We start from the raw sequence: 23,107 nt of genomic DNA, 5'->3' as shown, positions 1-23,107 counted from the left end.
AAGTGCTTCACTTTTCTGGTCTCTCCTTCAGGAATGACAGACACACACAGCCCGATGATGACGAACATGTTGAAAGCGGCACTTCCTACGATCGTGTTGGGACCGAGCTCCCCGGCATTGAAGTTGTGCCCACAAACCTCCACCACTGAGAGGAGGATCTCTGGGGCGGATGAACCCAGTGCCATCAGGGTCAGGTTGGACACTGTCTCATTCCAGATGCGTACAGTCGTCGTGATCTTCTCACCGTTTGGTTTCTTGATGGTGATCCGTCTCTCCTGGGAGGTGATGACTTCGATGGATGCCATGAAGCGATCAGCGATGATGGAGACCCCTAAGAACATGTACGCTAACCCCACGAAGTATATGGTTGCTCTGGCGAGGCGGTCAGTGAAGGCTGGGTTTTCTGGCTTCCACATAGGAAGGATAACGCCCTCTATGCAGTTGGTGCTTCCACCACATTTGCTGTGGTTGGTGGCTGTCTGGTTGGAGGTGAGAGTCAGAGTAGAGCCCGCTGCTGCTGAATATGGAAACTCAGTTGAGATGACGGTCAGAAAGAAAATCAGCTTATAGGTGAAGAACATCGCCATGGTCCTGGCTGGGCTCATGGTGCTTCAGCTCCCTTAAACCTGTAAGATACAGAGAGAGTGCTCAGTATTCTGGTTTCTCCCTAATTATGTTTAAAACCGAGCTGGAGCTGAAGCCTTGTTCCACATTCAAACTACCTCTACTTATAAAAGTGGCTGTGAAACTGGCAGCAGCAGTGCTTCAGTGAAAAAAGGAGAGTCTGTCCTCTCATCTGTATGAAAGCTAAAGTCTGTCCTGACCCACACATGAGTCATGTTCTCATGAGATGGGCTTGGTTTGTGAAACATGAAATGCTTCCGGCAGGCTCAACAATATTATTGGTGTATCTTATGGGGTGGCTGTAGCTCAGAAATCTGCTCTCTCCTTCTAGTACTGACAGGGAGAGAGAGCAGATTTCTCCTGTTTTGGCTTCCTGTTAAATCCAGAATTCAAAATCCTGCTCCTCACATACAAGGCCTTAAATAATCAGGCCCCATCTTATCTTAATGACCTTGTAGTACCATATCACCCTATTAGAGCACTTCGCTCTCGCTCTGCAGGCCTACTTGTTGTTCCTAGAGTATTTAAAAGTAGAATGGGAGGCAGAGCCTTCAGTTTTCAGGCCCCTCTTCTGTGGAACCAGCTTCCAGTTTGGATTCAGGAGACAGACACTATCTCTACTTTCAAGATTAGGCTTCAAACTTTCCTTTTTGCTAAAGCATATAGTTAGGGCTGGACCAGGTGACCTTCCCACTGTCGCCAAAGTGCTTGCTCATAGGGGGTCATATGATTGTTGGGTTTTTCTCTGTATGTATTATTGTAGGGTCTACCTTACAACATCAAGCACCTTGAGGCGACTGTTGTTGTGATTTGAATTGAATAGATCAGGTCAGCTACACAGCAAATTCAAAAGTGTTAAATGTTTTGGTGTTAATAGTCTTCTTGCAAAAGTAGAGTTAATTTTACTCTAAGTAGAGTCACATTCTTTTAACCACCAATAGAGTAAATTCACAGACTCCGCCCCCAGCACGGCTCCAATCGAAGCTGAAGTGAAGCCGTTTCAGAACATTTTGCTCTACATATTTGAGTTGTTTGCCATGCTTGGTAAGTCATTTTTTCAAAGATTGTTTCCATTATTATTATGAGCTTTTACTTCTGTGGCTCTTTGGAGTTGAGACAAAGCTGTGTGAAAGGCATTAGCCATGTTGCTCGCTGATAGCATAATATTCTGTTTTAGCAAGCTGAAAGGTATTGTTTGCGGGCAAATACCACAGCCTTGAAAAAAGCTTGCATGTGAATTTTCAGTCAAACTTTTGGTCAAATACACCTAAAACAATGTCTAGAATGTGAAATGTTGGTATAATGGTGCTGCTTGAAGCCCTAAAACGATCGCCCATAAAAAAAAAACGAGCAAACAGCAGTAGCAGGCGTCCTGACTGGATTCTACGTTAGCATAGATCCCTCCAGAGTTTTGTGCACACGGTTTAGGTAAAAATGAAAAAGGTTGAGGTTTTACATTTAGTTCAGTATTACCTGTTGCCTTTGTCTTTCTTTGGGAAAATACTTTACACAAGTAATGGCTCAAAGAGGATTCCTTTTTTTTTTACTGTGCTGCAATTGATTACTGGATTATTTGTGCCATTAATTAGTGTCAACTAATTTTTTTTCAATCTCCGCACAGGATATGCTTGTGAAGATGGAATATGGGGGAGAGCAGAAGTGCATTGAAGTTCCACAAAGGGATGAATGAAGGACATGCATATTGTATTGAAGAAATAAGTGATGAGAATGCTGTTATTTGCATTTACCATGTCAGACCTTTTGATAAACAACATTCTAATGAAAGTGAGAACATGTACACTGTTACATCTTTCAGAAAATGTTTTGAAATTGTGGTGCACAGTTCAGAATAAATGTTTTTCAAAAACCATTGCATCTTTTTAGTAAATGTTTATTTCCAAAAGAAATTTCTAGAAGTTCAGAACAGTAAAATTCCCGCTTTTTAGAATGAATTAGAAGATAACTCTTACGTAGTTAAACTAAAATACTCTTTGAGAGTTAATATATAAACTCTTAACACCAAGTGTTAAATTATCAACTCCAGACAGATTTGGTGTTTAACACTAAATCAGAGTTAACGTACCAACTCTCCAAAAAGAGTTAAATTAACACTCTCTGGTGTGGACCCATATAGACACTTTAATAGTGTTGAAATCAAATCCGACAGTGTTAATTTGGACATGCTGGATTTGCTGTGTACTAATCAAAAGGTTGGCAGTTTGATCCCTGCTCCTGTCTCCATGCCAAGGTATCTGTGGGCAAGACACTGAACCTCACGTTGCTCTCTGAGGCATTCTTCAGAGTGTGGCTGTTAGAGAGAAAGCACTTGAGTAGAAAAAAAGTGTTTGTGTGAATGTGATAGTGCAGATGGGGCGGAGCCACAGAGCAGCTCCTCCTATTTCAACCCTACACCAGCAACACTGAAGTCTAATGAGAGGCTGCTCTTACAATAACAGCTGACAACAGCAACCATGGCTGTTGTTCCTACAAGGTCACATTTCACACCTCAGTATGACTATGAAAAGACACAAAGCAGCCTAATTACACAAAGGCAAACTAACCTGTTGCAAGAGAGCGAGACAGGAAATCAAAGGTACAAAAGTATATAATAAAATAAATATAATAAATATAATATATATATATATATATATATATATATATATATATATATATATAATAAAAAGAAACAGAAAAGTACCACGAACACTGCAAATCACTTTAGAAGAAAGAAAAACGTCAACACAAACTGTCAGAAATGTGATAAAAGCAGACAAAGCTACGAAGAGAAAATGACAACCAGCGAGCCGCAAACCTGCTGGAAAAGAGAAAAACTACTACTGGAGGACATCAAACTGTTAAAACAAGTGACAAAAAATGACTAAAGTGACACAGTCCTTTAAATTCGTTTGTGTCTCTTTTATATTCAAGCTTTTTAAATAAAGATAAAATTTGAATGGACATCTTTAAAATGATTCGATGATCTTTAATAACCCAACCAAGTTTGCAGCTCACGCACACTGATCACAAACACTGCTGCGTGTCAGCGCCCAGGTCAAAAATGCTAATTTATAATAAAAAAATATATACATAAATAAACAAGGATGGGTGTGCGAAAATGAACAATCGTAGACCGATTAATCCAAACCATCCCTGTCAGAGTTAGATCAGGGAGAGATGCTGTGACCTGCTGTGACACGAAGAGCCACACAAGCTCAGCTGAAACGCTGGAGCACGATTGCTCAGGAGAAAATCAGAGACCTACCTTGGCTCAAACTGTTTCAGGTGAAGATCAAACTCACTGATGGACGATTGAAAAGAAGAAAAATCAGAAGGGTGACAAATGCACAAGACTTTTCATCTGACAGAGAGCTGAAACCCCGACACTAAACCTCCTCCAGAGGACCAGCGAGAGGCTGTCAGACGGCGTGGAGACGAGGAACAGAAACACCACCTGATGATAACACCGAAATAACAACAGAGCCGACGGAGCAGCGCCGTCCTCTCCTCAGCACCTCCTCTCCCTCTGCCGCCCGCAGGGTGACGTTAACAAAGAGGACACGAAATCAGCAAATCAGATCACGTGTAACAAATTCATTCAGAGCCAGGCTGTTTCCTGCAGCTCTGCTCTCACGTTTCCTCTTTAACGGGGGTCAGATTACTGAATCTGGAGTTTGGTGAGTCCACACCTCACGTCTCATCTTAAACTGATTTGGTCCTCCTCTGCTTCCTGCAAACTTCAATTCAGTTTGATTTACACAGCGCCAAACCACAGCAACAGTCGCATCAAGGTGCTTTATATTGTAAGGTCGACCCTACAATAATCCATACAGAGAAAAACCCAACAATCACATGATCCCATATGAGCAAGCACTTTGGTGACAGTGGGAAGAAAAAACTCCCTTTTAACAGGAAGAAACCTCCGTTTGTCAGACTGATCTATGGACCAAACTGCATTTTATTCACCCCGTTACCTCAGCCTCGTCTCCTTTACTTCACTTCAATCAGTGCTGGGAGGAGTTTCTCATTGTACCACCGCTACAGTGAAAACTTCAAAGTTATCCAGAAGTACTCGAGCTGTACTTCTCTGGTCTCAGCTCCCTCACACAGACCTCCCCTCTGAGAGTTGAACCTGAGCTACAATCAGAGATCAGCTGTGTTCAAAAACAGCTGTTTGGCTCCGATTTAGTCAGATTTAAACAGGCGAGTTATGAAATCATCCTCCCGCCGTACAGGTGGCGTGAAGGATGGAAATATCTACTGAGATCAACCAATCGGTGCATCAGGCTGTAAGCATGGGAAGTTTAACATGGCAGTCTATGAGGACTGACTCACTGCTGCCTCCGCTGGATGTCAGAGGAACTGCAGGCTTTGGTCCTTTTGGTCCTTCACTTGTGGTACAAAGTACCAGCAACAACAGTACTAATCCTCACACGCCAAAGTACTGCTGTATACTATTACCACACCATTACACCCTATAAAATCACACAACATTACACCAGCTACCCTACAGCATCACCTACGTCTGCATTACATCACTCCATCCCAGAGGCGTGACGATGACCTGAAGAAGCCCAGCTGCCGCAGAATAAACCCGGTCTGTGGTGCTTCTCTGAGCTGGTACTCACCTCTGGTCCTGACACAGCAGCAGCAGGAGAAGAGAGTGCGCTCAGGAGGGAGAGCCGAGTCCGATAACTGCTCTAAATTTAACAGAAAAACATGCCGTACTAAACATGGCTGCGTAGCTGCCTGCGCGCTGCTTATCGTCCTTCTGCTGGCGGGCCATGGCCATACAAGGCTCTGCAGGGCCCGGGGCCATTCAGCAGCTCCTCGTCACCACCGACACGTGGGGAGATAACCGCTAACGGCTAACAGAGGCAGGAATGCTGGGACAAGTGCCTCGCAGCCACCCCCATCCCCAAACCCCCACACATGACATCTGCACAACCTTCACAGGGAGGCATCCAGAGAGCGACACACTCACACCTTTAAACACGGTTCCTCACAGCAGACGAGCCTCGCACGACTTCTGATTTTATTGTAAGTTCTTAATATTACAAAGAGATTCTTTTTGTGACTGAGGCTGACACCTGTGCAGGTTCACCTGCAGATAGAAACCCTTGCTGCGGGGTTATGAGGACAGAGTTCAGCTTTAAGCATTCACAGAACAACACTTCCTGTGATTATCGAGATCATTTCCTGCAGCAACACGCTCGTGCTGCGGTTCAGTCTCAACGATGAAGGTTTAGGAGTGAACTGTAAAACCCGTGCTTCTGGTGTCTGTGCAGACCAATCATGAGATAAACACGGGGGTCAGCTGACCCTCCCAGAACCACGTCTCATTTTCTGTTATTTTCCGCTGCATCAGTGCAAGTTTACAGAAACTCGGACCTCCTCTCAGCATCAGTGACATGGATCAGAGAGCAGAAACCAGCACTGGTGCATTGTGGGTAAACTTTCAGGTGTCTGCTCAGAGCAGGTGAGAGCAGGTGCTGTTTGAGGCTCATGATAGCTGGGATGTTAACATCCATACTGATGATGGCTCTGACCTCTGCTGGGAGTTTTATGAGAGTCATGGACACGTTTCGTTTTTACCAGCACGTATCTGGCCCAGCTCATGCCAAAGGGCACTCTGGACCTTGTTCTCAGGACATTTTTACTTCGGACCAGCGCTGTGTTAATTTTATTTATCTGTATCTGTCCTACACCAGTTCAGCCTGTTGTCCAACACCAGTAACTTTACCTGAGTTGGCGAGCTTAGTGGTACCATCTCTGTTACCTACACCAGCAGATCAAAAATGTCCCACAGTGCATCACCCCCAGTGTGCTCACTGTCGTTTCCTGGCCTCTGGCGAAGTAGCTGCTTCAAAAATGGTGTCATCCACCCACTTTTGAAAAAGGAACATTTGGATCCTCCTCTGATTGGCAGTTATAGACCCACCTCCAAGTTGCCACTTACTGCTAAGATCTTAGAGAAGCCTGCGGCCCTCCCTGAGACCTCACTGAGTCAGCTCTGAGAGCATCAAATGATGATGCAGAGTGACAACGGTTGCTGTTCTGTGTTGGAGCTCATCTTTTCATTCTGCTCAACAGGTGCTGGGTTGGTGTATCAGGATCTGGCTTGGAGCGGTTCTCTTCATACCTGTCTGACACCAACAAGCTCACCTGCTTGCTCAGGTGTCAGCAGGCTGGTGTAGGGTGGGGAGTAGTGAGTGCGACAGCTGAGCCTGAGCCAGCACAACAACCAGAAACAACCAGCAACCAGGTCTCGTAGGCTCAGACGACTGCTGCTGCAGCACAGGAGGAGGGGCCACAGCCCAACAACAGCGTGAGGAAGAGACGAGGACGGTGAAATTAAAGTGGTAAGAAAACAGATCACAGGTGTCGAACTCCAGCCCTCAAGGGCCGCTGTCCTGCTTGTTTTCCAACTAACCTGCCTTTGTAGCTTCTTACTGGCAAAGCACACCTGATCCAGGTAATCAGCAGCAGGTTGGGCAGGGATATCTCAAAAACAAGCAGGATGCTGGCCCTCGAGGACTGAGGTTTGACAGCCCTGAAACAGATGTAGGGACATAATTAGGAAGGAAGAGACTCAAAGACTCAAGTAAAATAAACGGCCACTCGACTACGACTAACAGCTAACTGCTAACAACTGTTGATGGTCACCAGTGATGGGAATAACGGCGTTAGTTTTTTCAGTAACGAGTAATCTAACTAATTACTATTCCTATCGTTGCAACGCCGTCACCGTTACTAACAAGATAATGCGGTGCGGTCGCGTTACTGTTTTTCAACAAACAGACGGTTGAAGCTGTCTTCAGCTTATCGCACCTTATATCAGTTGCACGGAGTAATCTGGGCGCTGCAGCTTTAAGCAGCTGCGCGCTCCCGCGGACGGCGATCACTTTCTGCCCGACGATCAGTGTCTAGCACAACACCTGGAGCTCAGGGGGCAAAACAATGGCATGAGTGCTGCTGTTTGACTGAGGAAGAGTAAGGGAGTCGTGGTAAGCCAATCACATGACCACTTACAGACAAAGCAACACGGTGATATATACCAGTTTTTAAACTGTGTTGATAGGCCACGTAAAACAGAGTCATGATAATCTGGCGACACTCTCGATGGAGGACATTGAACGACATCTACCAATTCAGAACCACGATAACGGAGTTCTGGCTGATTGGAGCCGGCTTATTGAAGCACAGGACGCGGCTACAGCTGTTCAAAATCCCATAAGGTTGGCCGGCATGATGGACAATGTTTTGAAAGCAATATGGATAACATGTTGGAGAAGAACGGGAATTGAGAGACCTGGTGACCTGTGACGGACATTAGACCAACTGTAAAAATTGGATGCAGTTGTTCGCACTAAACCCAAACGTTCACCATCTTCACTCATGTGGCCATCCCACTGGCACCAGTGAAGGCTGCCGAGGTCGAAGCTGGCAACAAATTCTTCCATGATAACAGGATTGTTGTCTTTGTCCCTCCCTCAAGGCCGCCCACGCTGATCGAAGATTGTTGACTTTTGCTTAACCGGGTGAAGGGACACTCTCTCTCGGTTGAACATGGCACACACACACACACACACACACACACACACACACACACACACACACGTATACTGACACAGACACCCCCCCCCCCCCCCCCTCCAAACGCCTTCAAAGCTCATGTCTTCCATGTTGTGAAATGTGATGATTCCTGTGCTGAGGTGTTTTTTCTGTTGTCAAACTGATCTCCCCGTTGGAGCTCAGTCTGGGGGGGTCTTTTTTCTCCTCGTCTTTTCTCGTGTTGTGCATTTTCCATTGTTATGCCTCTCTGACCTGTCAGCCCCATGTGATGTTTGTGTAATGTATGTATGGTCGGACAGGTAAGACGGCGCTGGCACGGCTGGCAGCCTTAACCCAATTTCCCTCGAGATGAATAAAGTATTTTCAATCAATCAATCAATCAAGCAATATATACTTGCGTTTTTTCCTCAATAGTTTGGTCACGTTTACTGTCTAAGGACAGCGCAGCGAGCACTCTCTGCTTATGAGCTAAAAATAAAAAACAAAACAAAAAACAGCCCGTTCGTGTTGGTGGAAAAATGCACCATGTCGACCAATCAAAAGTGATATGGCAACATGACGTTTACGAAGAGGGGGAAGATTTAGGAGTGACGGCGAGAGAGAGAGCGAGTTTTGAGATGTGAGAGATTTGTGACGTTTAGCGTGTTTGGAGTGTGTAGTTAATGTGCTGTCTTGTGTAGTTAGTGTGTAGTGTTGTGGATAGTTTTGTGTTTTCTACTCGAATTTGATGTTTTTTGTCTGATTTTAGATCAGTTGTGTTAACACAGTTTGTCAAAATGAAAACACGACTGTAGATTCAGACACGTGAGGCTGTGCTGATGAGACCAAACAAGGCAAAGGAAACAGTTTTAAAGGTGAAACGTGGAGGAAACATCAGAAGTGGTTAAAAATGGCCGATTACACCCTGGACCTCAGAGGGTTAAACGTGTTTTTTAAAGTAACACAATAGTTACTTTTCAAGTAATTAATTACTTTTAGAATCTTGTAACTCAGTTACTAACTCAGTTACTTTTTCACAGAAGTAACTAGTAACTATAATTAATTACTTTTTCAAAGTAACTTGGCCAACACGGATTGTCACACACTGCAGTGAAACCAAGAACCCAAGCACAACTTTCAGTTTTCAATATCAATAATAAAAGAATAAATATTCATATGCAACAAAATGATGGTATATTAATTTTTTTAGTTATTGATATTATCCAGCTGCTCTGAATGCTCGGGTTCAGGCACTATTTTCTACCCTTTGATCTGTATGAGGTCATGCAGAGGGAGGGTCTTTGTATAGTCATCTCACATACTGAAGCCCCACCCACTTGCTGGACAGGCCTGTTTTTGTGGTCAGCCAGTCAGAAGACATTTGGCCAAAGTGGAAGGTAGTTTCAAAGGGGGAGGAGCTAAAAGAGCATGTTTATGACATTTATGAAGCGAGGGCCCGAGGACGAGATAAAGCCGGATGATGTTGTCCTGACCTCAGATTCCCCAGCATGAAGCAGAGCACCTGTAAAGTCTTCCACACAGTTTTTATCAATTTAATATACAACAAATACCAGGTGGCACTGACAGACAGACGCTGAGGCTACCCCAGCACTCAAGCACTGTTTCCCAGGACTGAGGAGGCCGAGTTTATCTCTGCCGTCTGATTATCACCGCTAACATTCCTCTGGCCTTTATTTTTAAGTGTAAGTGTGTGTGTGTGTGTGTGTGTGTGTGTGTGTCACATTCTCACAGTGCATCAAACACTCCACCTGTATCTCACAACCTCCAGCCTCTCTCTTTAAAGTCCACAAAGACGGAGGTTGATGCAGGCACAAAGGTTTGGTCACAGGTGTCAGGAACTACTGGACTCAGAAGCAGACGGTGGTCAGGAGGAGGAGGAGGAGGAGGAGGAGGAGGAATGGGCAGGGAGCTTTGAAATAGAGACCAGACACATTTTATTTTTGTGCAGTTTTTCCACACTGTGCCGGAGGTGTGGTCCATGACTCGGCTGCAGGGGAGGAGCGGCACAGTGAGCTCAACGGGGTGGTGCTGGGGCGGCAGGTGAGAACACAATTCAATTCAATTCAATTCAATTCAATTTTATTTATATAGCGCCAAATCACAACAAAAGTCGCCTCAAGGCGCTTCATAGATACAGAGAAAAACCCAACAATCATATGACCCCCTATGAGCAAGCACTTTGGCGACAGTGGGAAGGAAAAACTCCCTTTTAACAGGAAGAAACCTCCGGCAGAACCAGGCTCAGGGAGGGGCGGCCATCTGCTGCGACCGGTTGGGGTGAGAGAAGGAAGACAGGATAAAGACATGCTGTGGAAGAGAGACAGAGGTTAATAACAGATATGATTCAATGCAGAGAGGTCTGTTAATACATAGTGAGTGAGAAAGGTGACTGGAAAGGAAAAACTCAATGCATCATGGGAATCCCCGGCAGCCTACGTCTATTGCAGCATAACTAAGGGAGGATTCAGGGTCACCTGGTCCAGCCCTAACTATATGCTTTAGCAAAAAGGAAAGTTTTAAGCCTAATCTTAAAAGTAGAGATAGTGTCTGTCTCCTGAATCCAAACTGGAAGCTGGTTCCACAGAAGAGGGGCCTGAAAACTGAAGGCTCTGCCTCCCATTCTACTTTTAAATACTCTAGGAACAACAAGTAGGCCTGCAGAGCGAGAGCGAAGCGCTCTAATAGGGTGATATGGTACTACAAGGTCATTAAGATAAGATGGGGCCTGATTATTTAAGACCTTGTATGTGAGGAGCAGGATTTTGAATTCTGGATTTAACAGGAAGCCAATGAAGGGAAGCCAAAACAGGAGAAATCTGCTCTCTCTTTCTAGTCCCTGTCAGGACTCTTGCTGCAGCATTTTGGATTAGCTGAAGGCTTTTCAGCGAGTTTTTTGGACATCCTGATAATAATGAATTACAGTCGTCCAGCCTGGAAGTAATAAATGCATGAACTAGTTTTTCAGCGTCACTCTGAGACAGGATATTTCTAATTTTAGAGATGTTGCGCAAATGGAAGAAAGCAGTCTGACATATTTGTTTAATATGTGCGTTGAAGGACGTGTCCTGGTCAAAAATGACTCCAAGGTTCCTCACCGCGTTACTGGAGGCCAAGGTAATGCCATCCAGAGTAAGAATCTGGTTAGATACCATATTTCTAAGATTTTCAGGGCCGAGTACAATAACCTCAGTTTTATCTGAATTAAGAAGCAGAAAGTTAGCGGCCATCCAGGTCTTTATGTCTTTAAGACATTCCTGGTTGAAGTTGTAAAATGTTGCTCTTTTTGTTTCTTTCTTTGTTTTTTGCTGGTGGCGTTTGGCCTGATGACAGTCTTTCCCCCCTTTTTTAGCGAGACGGGAGACGAGAGGAGGGAAGCTTGAGACAGCTGAGACTGGAGCTGACCAGACTGAACTGTCACAAAAGCAAAGTCAGAAATAAACGTGACATCGAACTGTGTGTGAAGTTCATTTTATACACACGTCGCTAAAAGTTGAGCTGTTTCCTGTCGAGCTGCTGCAGGTTTATTGTGCTCCATTTAAACTGTATTTCTGTACGTACAGTTTACGTGACGTGGGCTCAGTGTGACCTTCAGACAGCCTGCAGAGTCAAACTCATCAAACTCACTGTGCCTGGTTATTGGTGCTCAGCAGCTGGAAGCGCCTCAGCTCGTCCTCTGTGTTCTTGCCGTTTTCCCTTTAAATCTGTCACATTCAGATCCTAACAATTTAATGACAACAGCCCCGAGTTCATTGAACCGCTGTAGGTTCAAACAAGGATGCGTGTATTTTCCTCCAATAAAAAAAAAAAAATCTAGTTTTCTATCCAGCATAGCTACCCAGTGACAGCTTTATAAACAGAACCATCTTTCATTGGTTTTTAAACTGTAGGACCAACTTTCACATTGCAGTAACTGTTTGAGGAAAAAAGGAAAAGCTGCTCGCCTCCCAAAGTGTTAAAAGATGTACAGAAGAGCTCTGATGGCAAACTTCAGTCAGCAATTTCACCTCCTAAAAACAATGGTTTTTGATTCCAGTGCAGGTGGGCGTGGCTTCAGTCTGCTGACTCCACCCCTCAAAGATCAGTACAAACGTCACCACCCACCAGAAACATGGTTGAACATGAAGTAGGGCTGCTCAATTATGGCAAAAATGATAATCACGATTATTTTCACTGAAATTGAGATCTCGATTATTTGACGATACTTATTTAACCCTTTAAGACCTACCATAGAACCAAGTCCGCCAGAGCTTATATTATTTTTTTTATATGCTGTAGTGCCATTTTTGGGATCATTTCAAGTCGCTATACATCAATACAACTGATATAGCCCATATTTTAATAATATGTATGCATTAAGTCCATAGTAATTACATTAATTACAAAAAAGTGCAATAAACTACAAAAAATTGAAAATCGTTTTTGTTTTTTTACATATATTTCTACTTGGGGAAATTTAAGAGGCTTATCCCTCAAAACTTTAAATACAAAAAAGTTGCAAAAAATAGTTTACAACAACAGGAAATTTATTTTGAGTGTCTTCATAGTTTTATTTTGGAGATACAGCAATTTTTATATACTGCAGGAAAAACAAAAAACAATCCTATGATGCAAATTTGCAAAGAAAACAGCATGTGCATCAAAATAAACTATTTCCAGCAGTGCAATTTGAGTTCTAAGCATCCCAGAAACTATTCAGAAAAGTATAGAGTCAAACATGACTTATAAAAACACCAGTATAGGCTCTTAAGGCCTACAAGTAAAAAACTACATTTTCCGCGAAAATGACGTCACTTCCAGTTTCGGACAGGAAATGGCGGACATGAGAGAGTTCGCATTGACGTCGTTTTCATTGTGGGAAGTGTTACGAACAGCTGATCGGATCGGCAAAGTGTGTTTCTGGAATATTATGTTTTTGTTGCTGCAAGTGCTTTTTATGATGTTTTTGCAAAGCTATATGTGGAAGGAAACTGTGACCGAGGACAAGCTGATGGCATAAGATGTAAGTACAACTCCTCCGGTTTCATATGCAAAAAAAATTATTGCGCTAGCTTACGCGGTTCCGGTTCTACAGGGATTTAAAGGGTTAACAATAACAATGTATTGAATAATTCACCGGAAGGAAAGTTCTCCCTGTCTCTGCCCCTCCCTCCCATTCATTTGAATACATTGCATTACAGCTCCCTGGATCTACCCCCACCATCATATGTACTGGTTATCGGCTACCTGAGCCAAATGAGGAGTTTTTAAATGACTTTGCTGCTCTTCTCACTCACTTCTCTGAACTTTCTCCAAATCTGATAATTGTTTGTGACTCCAATATTCATATGGACAATGACAAAATCCCTCTTTCCAGAGATTTTACCTCCTGCCTGGAACGTTTTGGGTTTTCTACTGATTCTAAAGGACATATCTTGGATTTGGTATGTTGTTCTGGCATCACCCCCACTCACTGTAAAAATAAAATAGGTCGTCTACGTCCACTGTGAACAACCATCACTGATCAGAGGGCAGGGTCCACAGCCTTTTTCACAGTCACATGGTCAATAGTGGGTCATTGACGCTCCCACTAGGGCTCTCCACCATTTGGTCTCAGAACTGGAGAAGCTTCTCGGATGAAACATCTTCAAGAAACTTAAAGAAGTTGAGACGCTTTTCTTGCCGAGCTCCTTGGATCAGCTTCTCTGGCTCTAAGCTTTAAGCTAACTTTCCATTATGAATACAATAATCCAATAAAAACAGAAGTACTTATCAATAAGACCTTGTAGATTTTTGAAGATAAAATGAAATGACCCCGACCGCACAGTCCCATACAGCTCATGATATCAGCAGCTGAACAAACGCAGCAAAGACAGGAGGCACTGACGATACACAGGAAAATTTCAGGGGAGGCACCAAGATGGCGGCTTGAACAGTCGTGTTTTTTCAGGAGCTCCGAAAGACCGCAAAATTTACTAAGTAACTTTATTCTCTTTCCACTCGAACTATAACTATGGATGCCCAAAAGGTTATTAAGAATGCAAAGCTGCAATTTGTGCCGTCAAACCCCAATGTTAAGACGTCGTCGCATGCTAAAGTTAGTGACCATGGCTATGCTAGCACTGAAGCTGCCAACGTGGGCTTAAACAAGCGAGAACGGGGAGCAGACTCGGCGCCGCCAACTCCTTCAAAACAACCGCCAGAGGAGAAAAGAACAAAATCTTCAGAGAAGGAAGATGATATCTCCAATAAAACTATTTTTGAAGCCATTATGGGACTTGACAAAAAATTTGAAGCACAACTGGAGGATATCAAGGAACAAAACAGATAAAGTGCAGCTATGGTTGCCAGCTTGGCTAAGGCTGTAGAGTTTAATGCTGCAGAGATAGTCGATTGCAAACTGAAAGTTGTTAAACTGGTAAATGCGAATGAACAGCTGCTTAAAGAAAATGAAGACTTGAAAAGAAGAGTGAGAGAACAGGAGCGCTACCAAATGAGGTGGTGCCTAAAACTGAAAGGGGTGAAGGAAGACAAAGACGAAAACATTAGAGTGAAGGTTTTGCAAACGCTTCAGAAGATTGCCCCTGACTTGAACTTAGAAGAGGCTGTTGATATTGTCCACCGCTTAGGGAAACGAGTTGATGGCAGAAACAGAAACATCATTATTCTATTCACACAGAGGCAAATTAAAGAAGAATTGTGGAGGCGCACCAAAGACTCTTCAACCTGCAAGCAAGAAGGCATCAGCTTCGCAGAGATGTTGCCGCAGGAGGACATACAAGATCGACAGCGCCTATGGCCTCTGGTGGAGGAAGCAAGACGTGCGGGTAAACGAGCCTACTTTCGTGGTCCACATGCCTTCATTGATGGACGCAAAGTTGAGGAAAGACAGGAGAACTAAAAATGACAAAAACTGAAATAGTGGAAACTTGTTCGCGGTCTGAGGAGCTCAGCATTTAGTACTTTTTTCTTTTCTCTTTTTCTCACGTGGTGAGTGATATTCTGTCTATAGTTCATGTTGAATGTTAACATTTGTTTTGGTTCTTTAAATGTTAGAGAATCTGTTAAAAGAAAAGCCTTATTTTTGTACTGCAAAGGTAAAAAATCAAACTGTATTTTTTTACAAGAGACTCATTCATCTGATAGTGATGTATCTTTTTGGTCAAACCAATGGGGTAGCAAAATCCTGTTTAGCCATGGCTCAACGAGGTCGGGGGGTGTAGCAATTTTATTCAATAACTTTCCCGGGGATCTTGTACTACAACGGACTGACTTGAATGGTCATTGGTTGATTGCTGTAATGAGAGTTGAAAGTTTGTTTTTCATTTTAGTCAACGTTTATGGATATAATAATGAAAGCCAGAATAAAATTATGTTAGAAGATATAACTTCAAATATTTTTGAACTTAAAGATCGATACCCTACAGAATACATTTTAATGGGTGGTGATTGGAATATGACTCCTGATGAATGGACTGATAGATGGCCCTCAAGGACAGGTAGACCACAAAAAAATAACCTAATTATAGATTTTTTGATAAATAACAACTTGACAGATATTTGGAGAGTAAGAAATCCAGGAATTAAGAGCTTTTCCTGGTTTAAACCAAATGGAGCTTGTAAATCTAGAATAGACTATTGGCTAGGAAGTGACATCATTCTTAGCCACACTGTAAAAGTTGTAATGTCAAATGCACCCCTATCTGATCATTGCTTTATTGAACTGTGCTTAGAATCGGAAATTAGACAATCAAATAAAAGAACTTATTGGAAGTTCAATGCCAAACTTTTACAAAATGAAGACTACTGCAACATAGTCAAAAAAATTATAAAAGATATTATGGCTGATCATCTAATTGTAGGATATATCAGTAAATGGGAATTCATTAAATTCAAAATTAGAGAATTTAGTATTCAATTCAGTAAAAACACAAGTCAAAAGCAAAGAGAATATGAATGTAAATTATTCAAAATCAAATCAAATCAAATCAAATCACTTTTATTGTCACATCACATGCGCAAGTACATTGGTACAGCCCATGTGAGTGAAATTCTTGTGTGCGAGCTTCACAAGCAACAGCGTTGTGCAAAATACAATAATGTAAACAAGCAAAATACAAGAATGGCTACATCTGAAACTAATAAATATATGTACAATATATAATAGTATATGCATTTCTGGATGTGTATACTAAATATTTTTCTACGTGTGTGTGTGTGTGTGTGTGTACACATATTTTCCAAATTAAATAGAGTAAACAATAAATAAAATATATAAAATAAAATATACAGAGTGAGACATGTGCAAAACAGTGGCATTACTGTACAGTATGGAGTGCATAATGTTAAAGTTCCAGTAGTGAAGCTGAGGTGTCTATGACGTGTTCAGCAGTCTGATGGCCTGGTGGAAGAAGCTGTCTCTCAGTCTGCTGGTACGGGACCGGATGCTGCAGAACCTCCTTCCTGATGGAAGCAGTCTGAACAGTTTATGGCTGGGGTGACTGGAGTCCTTGATGATCCTCCCCGCTTTCCTCAGGCACCGCTTCCTGTAGATGTCTTGGAGGGAGGGAAGCTCACCTCCAATTATCCGTTCAGAGCACCGCACTACTCGCTGGAGAGCTTTGCAGTTGTAGGCGGTGCTGTTGCCATACCAGGTGGTGATGCATCCAGTGAGGATGCTCTCAATGGCACAGTGATAGAAGGTCCTGAGGATGCGGGGGCTCATGCCGAATCTTTTCAGTCTCCTGAGAAAGAAGAGGCGCTGCTGCGCCTTCTTCACTGTTTTGTTTGTGTGTACTGACCACGTAAGATCCTCAGCCAGATGTACACCAAGGAACCGGAAGCTGCTCACTCTCTCCACAGCAGCGCCGCTGATGGTGATGGGGGTGTGTACTTCTCTGCACCTCTGGAAGTCCACTATCAACTCCTTTGTCTTTGCGACGTTGAGGGTGAGATGGTTGTCTTGACACCAGTGGGTCAGGGCGCTGACCTCCTCCCTGTAGGCCATCTCATCACCATTGGTGATAAGACCCACCACTGTAGTGTCGTCCGCAAACTTCACAATGATGTTGGAGTTGTTAGTGGCTGTGCAGTCGTAGGTGTAGAGTGAGTACAGGAGAGGGCTCAGTACACACCCCTGTGGAAAACCCCTGTAATTTCCAAGAAATTACTTATTGCTGTAGTAAAGATGATCTAAATACCCAAGAAAGGAGTAAACTTATGGAGTTGCAAACTAAATTAGATCAGCTCTACCTAAATAAAGCAGAAGGAGCTTTTGTGCGTTCACGGGCCAAGTGGATTGAGGAGGGGGAAAGAAATTCTTCATATTTTTTTAATTTAGAAAAGAGCAGACAGAAAAGAAATTTTATATCTTCTCTGTTAATTGATGGCATTGAATGTGACGACCCTAAAATTTTGGAGAATGAAACTTATACATTCTATTCCAATTTATACTCCTCACAGTTCTCCCAAGCAGATTGTGATGTCTTTTTTGATCAAATAGATAATCTGATCCCTAAAATTGATGAATCATTTAAGGAATTATGTGAATCTGACTTCAGAATTGAAGAGTTAGATGCATCTGTTAAGAAAATGGCACTTAATAAATCCCCTGGTCCAGATGGGCTTACAGTTAATTTCTTCCAATTTTTTTGGGAAGACTTACGGGAAATTTTATTCAAAGCTATACTGGCCGGTATTGAAAAGGGAGAATTGATGTCTAGCATGAAACAAGGATTAATTACATTAATTCCTAAACCAAACAAAGATAAACGACAATTGGATAACTTAAGGCCCATAACTTTATTAAATACAGATTATAAAATTTTCTCTAGCTCAGTTGCAACAAGGCTCAAACAAGGGGTTTCAAGTATAATTAGTGAGACACAATCAGGGTTTTTGAAAGACAGGAATATTCATAATAATATCAGATTGGTTTTAGACTTACTGGACTACAATGATCTGATTAGTGATGACAGTTTTATTCTTTTCTTGGACTTTTATAAAGCTTTCGATTCAGTAGAACATTCTTTTATTTTAGAAACACTAACTCGATTTGGATTTGGGGATAAATTTAGGAAGATAATAGATATACTGTATAATGATATAAATAGCTCTGTGTCGTTAGGCTATGGCACTGGTAAAAGATTTAGCATTAAAAGAGGAATTAGGCAAGGGTGTGGAAGCTCTCCGTTGTTGTTCATAATGGTTGTGGAGATGCTCGCAATTCTAATTAAAAACAGCAGCGTTGCCGGAATTGAGATTATGGATAATTCTTTAATAATTAGTCAACTTGCGGATGACACTACTCTTTTCTTAAAAAATGAACATCAGATTCCCCTGGTAAAACAAATAATCACTACATTCTCAAAAGCTTCAGGCTTAAAGTTAAATTTAAATAAATGTGAATTATTGGCATTAAAGGAGTGTAATTCACAATTACTGTACGATATAAAGGTGAAGAAGGAGGTAAAATATTTGGGCATCACAATTTCAAAAGATCACAAAGTCTTAGAAAAAGTAAATATTTTAGATAATGTTGACAAATGTAAGACAATCTTAAATAAGTGGTTACAAAGAGACATCACAATTTTTGGAAGAATATTATTAACCAAAATGGATAGTTTATCTAGATTTATATATCCAGCTTACTCTTTATCAATATCGAATAAAGTTATTAAAACAATTAATAGCTTGAATTTTAATTTTATTTGGAGGAATAAGTGCCATTATATATCTAAAGATGATTTGGTTAAACCATACATTGAAGGCGGTGGAAACGCAATTGATTTTGATATAATGAATGGTGTTTTGAAACTTAAATGGTTAAAATCCTTCCTAAATAATCCACACTCCATTTGGTTTTTTATACCAAGTAAGGGCTTTAACACACTGGGGGGTATCGACTTTCTCCTAAAGTGTGACTTTGAAATTACTAAACTACCTGCTAAACTCTCTGAATTCCATAAACAGGTCCTTCTTTATTGGAAAATGTTATTTAAACATAATTTCACTCCACATAATAGCCCAATTTGGAACAATAGATATATACTGATGAACAGAAAATCTATTATTATTCAAGATTGGTTATCAAAAGGTGTTTGGGCAATTGCCCATTTTGTAGATGAGGAAGGACATGTTCTAGGACATCAAGATTTTTGCCAAAAGTTTAATATCCAATGTTCTAAAAGTAAATTTAATCGGGTTATAAAATCCATTCCATTGTCACTTAAAAACATAGTTGTAAATGATATAATATATTCTGACATCTCCCCCAAGTTAAGGCAATTATATATAGATGGTATTCAGTTTTGTGATGTTAAATGCAACAATAAGTTTCTTAGATCTTCATTAAGGAGTCTTTATTCTCCAAATTTACTTAGACGTAATTACATATTAAAAGATTTCCAAAGGGAAGAAATTGAAAAAATAAGAACTGATTATATCACCTTCCCTATCCCTCCTAAAGGGAAAGAAGTCCAATTAAAAATTTTGAATAAAATTTACCCGACAAATAGACTCCTTAGTGATAGATTCAAAATAGAAACGGGTAATTGTGTATTTTGTGAAACAGAAGAGGAGGATTTGGACCATCTATTCTTTTTGTGCAATTTTATACAAATATTTTGGTTGGATTTTCATACCTGGCTTTATTCCAGTGGGATTCAAATTACCCCATTTACCTTAAATATGATAATGTTTGGAGTGTTTTTGAAAGAAAAGAAAGCTAATTATGGTGTTAATGTGTTATTAATCTTGTGCAAGCATTTTATACATAAATGTCGCTTTTTTAAGACTAAACCAACACTAACTTACTGGAAAAACGACTTCAACCTGTTGGTTAAATCTTTGACTTTAGTTAAAAAGAAAAAGGCTGCTTTTTTTGTTTCCTTTATGGAAGATTTTGATTTAGTGAGTTAATAATTTGTTAAATTATGTGACCCCATCTTTATATTTTATTTTCACTATGTATGAAAGTTGCCAATATGTAAGAAATGTCTATTCTCTGAATCTGTAATATATGGTGCATTTTGTTTGTATGTTTATATTACTAATAAAAAAAATAAAAAAATAAAAATTCTCCGCCATGCTTTTTCCGCCATGTGCGTATGAAAACAAAGGCACTGCGCATGCGCGTTTTACCCATATTCTATCGCGACATTTCATTTTCTTATCGTTGCCCAACATTATACCGGTATTACCGCCCAGCCCTAGTAGACGCCCAACACCCTGACCTGATTATAGGCTAAAAATGTCATTATAGGGTTTAATAACACATAGAATAGTTTCAGACATTAACTGCTTATTTAGATCAATGAATACATGGAGTCGGGCGGTACAGATACTCCACCAAGAAGAATTAAATTAAAATATGTGGTTTTTGTCTACAGTTAGGATTTTAGTGGTCCAACCCCACAATAAGATTGATTTTTAAAAAAACAACAACAAAAACAAAACAAAACAGGGATCGATTCCAGTGAATCCAGCATTCACTTACACACACAGGGACAGGGGGGGAACATCTAGAAGTTGCATTTGTATAAGAGATTGAAAAGAGAGCCATAGTAGAAAAAATGTAATTAAATTGAACTGTGCACTGTGGGTAATGTAGGCTTTGACTCCTTAGATATCCATCATGAGTCCAATACTCATGTATGAGCCACCAAGAAGTGGCTTCCATAGGGCTATTATCCACTTAACCCTAATAAATAACTAGCAAACCAAATTAAAAGGAAGGATAAATGAAATGCAGCATTACTCAGGCTTTTACTCATAGTTATTGCTAATAGAGAGGAGACTTGGTCCCTGTAAGATTGGAGTCCATCCATTTAGCTGTGCCAAACATGTATATCAGGTCAGTCTTTCCTTGACCCTTGGAATCATGCCTGGGTGGGAATGAAGGGTACTATCAAGAAAGAGATACTTCTAGGAACAGGCAACCACACTGATGAATTTGCTTGCCTTGCACTGAGCCTAAACCAATGTTATTTTATTCTTTTCACTGTTGGAATGGAGCGTTGATGCTGGTTGATGCCATTTATTACCTTCAGAGTGAAACACATTTATCTGTACTAAGAGTAATCCAAGTGCTTTTAATGTCATCGCATATCATTTTCACTGTTCAGAACAAGTTGAACTCACAGCATTATGATTGAATGGAAAATGTGTTTGAGTTTGTTTGTTTGTTCCCAATAATTAATGAGCTCTCATTAAAACAAATTTGCATCCATTTCCTTGCTTTTTAGGTCAACACGTGGACTGCAACACAAACAGGCAAATAATAATCATCAAATCCGTGTTGAGTAGCATGATGGCTGAGTGATGAGCCTTTCAGTTTGGGTGGCTTAGGTGTCCATTAGATGGATGCTTCTATCAGTCACCGGCTGTTTTTGACTCACTGTAAAATCTGTTTTGTCAAAATTTGTTTCTGGATTGGGTCAATCGTTTCAATCCGTTTTACTCTTCATAAGATAACATTTTTCAAAGTGGTGGAAAAACACTGTGTAAAATGTGACTCCAGTGATCTGCACATCAGTTACAAACTAATTACGTTAACTGGCATCAGCTAGTATAAACTGGTGTAAAAATAGCATTTCAAGACATGAGTTTTATATAATAATAATACTAATATATAGAGTTCCTTGAGCATAAAAGCTATGATCTGTGTGTCTTTTTCAGGCAAGGCCTTTTGTCACCAACACTACGCTAAACCAGATTCTACACTTACCACAACACCGTGGCATGAAGTAAGGGTTCAGATACAAAAACTGGAGTACCTGCACATTGAAACATTGAACACTGTAATATGAAAAATTAGCATGATGCTGCAATTGCAAAAAAGCGGAAAGTTCTGTGGCTCATCTACTAACAATATGCTAATTTATAAACAAGGACACGATCAGTTAATTTCAACAACCACCAGAATTTCATCAAGAGCATTACAAATTAGTGAGCCAAAAATAAGCAGACCTGATTAGGTAAAGAATAGCCTAATAATTAAAATAATACAGAGTAAGTGTAGGTATTCTACATGTATTTCTCTCTGAAAACTCAGATGAATGAGAAGCAGCTGAAGGACAATCAATAAGCTTTTACGGACAAACTCTTGTGTTGGAAATTGCTGGGGGCTGAGTGTGGTGTTTATCTAAAGGATAGATACATTACTACAAACTTTTCCATCATATAAACCTGAAAGCTGTTTGTAACAGCTGACCTGGACAATATGTAGAAGAGCACAAAACATTATTGATAGTCAGATCCTGAGCCCTTGGTGTGTTAACCCTTTAAGACCTACCATAGAACCAAGTCCACCAGAGCTTATATTATATTTTTACATGCTGTGGAGCCATTTTTGGGAGCATTTCAAGTTGCTATACATCAATACAACCATTATAGCCCAGATTTTAATAATATGTATTCATTAAGTACATAGTAATTACATAAATTGCAAAAAAGTGCAATAAACTACAAAAAAAATTGAAAATCGTTTTGGTTTTTTTTAACATATATTTCTAGTTAGAGAAATTTAAGAGGCTTATCCCTCAAAACTGTAAATACAAAAAAGTTGCACAAAATAGTTTCCCACCACAGGAAATTTATTTTGAGTGTCTTCATAGTTTTATTTTTGAAATACACCAATTTTTATACACTGCAGGAAAAACGAAAATAAATATTATACTGCAAATTTGCAAAAAAGCAGCATATGCATCAAAATAAACTATTTCCAGCAGTGCAATATGAGTCCTAAGCATCCCAGAAACGACACAGAAAGTCATAAAGTCAAAGATAACTTTTAAAAACACCAGTATAGGCCCTGAGGCCCTGATGGTAAAAAAAGACTACATTTCCGCGAAAATGACGTCACTTCCGGTTTCGGGCAGGTAATGGCGGAAATGCAAAAGTTCGCGCTGACGTCTATTCCAACGTAGGAAGTGTT

The 23,107-nt window shown here is 40.9% G+C and overlaps 1 protein-coding gene across 5 annotated transcripts in view; it reads right to left on the bottom strand.

The window, feature by feature from the left end:
* Positions 1-5,335, bottom strand: part of LOC120734678 (sodium/calcium exchanger 1-like) — a 26,770-nt gene extending 21,435 nt beyond the window's left edge. For 2 of the 5 annotated variants that reach the window (XM_040033629.1, XM_040033630.1), the window contains exons 1-2: positions 3,887-4,080; positions 1-626 (exon numbers count right to left, since the gene is read on the bottom strand). The exon at positions 1-626 is cut by the window's left edge and continues 1,191 nt beyond it. In XM_040033629.1, the coding sequence (XP_039889563.1) occupies positions 1-605 (605 nt within the window). In that variant the 5' untranslated portion in view covers positions 606-626; positions 3,887-4,080. Of the gene's footprint in view, positions 627-3,886; positions 4,081-5,249 lie in introns of those variants that run through there. The other 3 variants (XM_040033626.1, XM_040033628.1, XM_040033627.1) reach the window with 2 other exon arrangements.
* Positions 5,336-23,107: the final 17,772 nt, after the last annotated feature.

This window comes from Simochromis diagramma, unplaced genomic scaffold (genome assembly GCF_900408965.1).
Source record: "Simochromis diagramma unplaced genomic scaffold, fSimDia1.1 OVJJ01000571.1, whole genome shotgun sequence".
Lineage (NCBI taxonomy): Eukaryota > Metazoa > Chordata > Actinopteri > Cichliformes > Cichlidae > Simochromis > Simochromis diagramma.
This window is presented reverse-complemented; position numbering and strand designations above follow the sequence as displayed.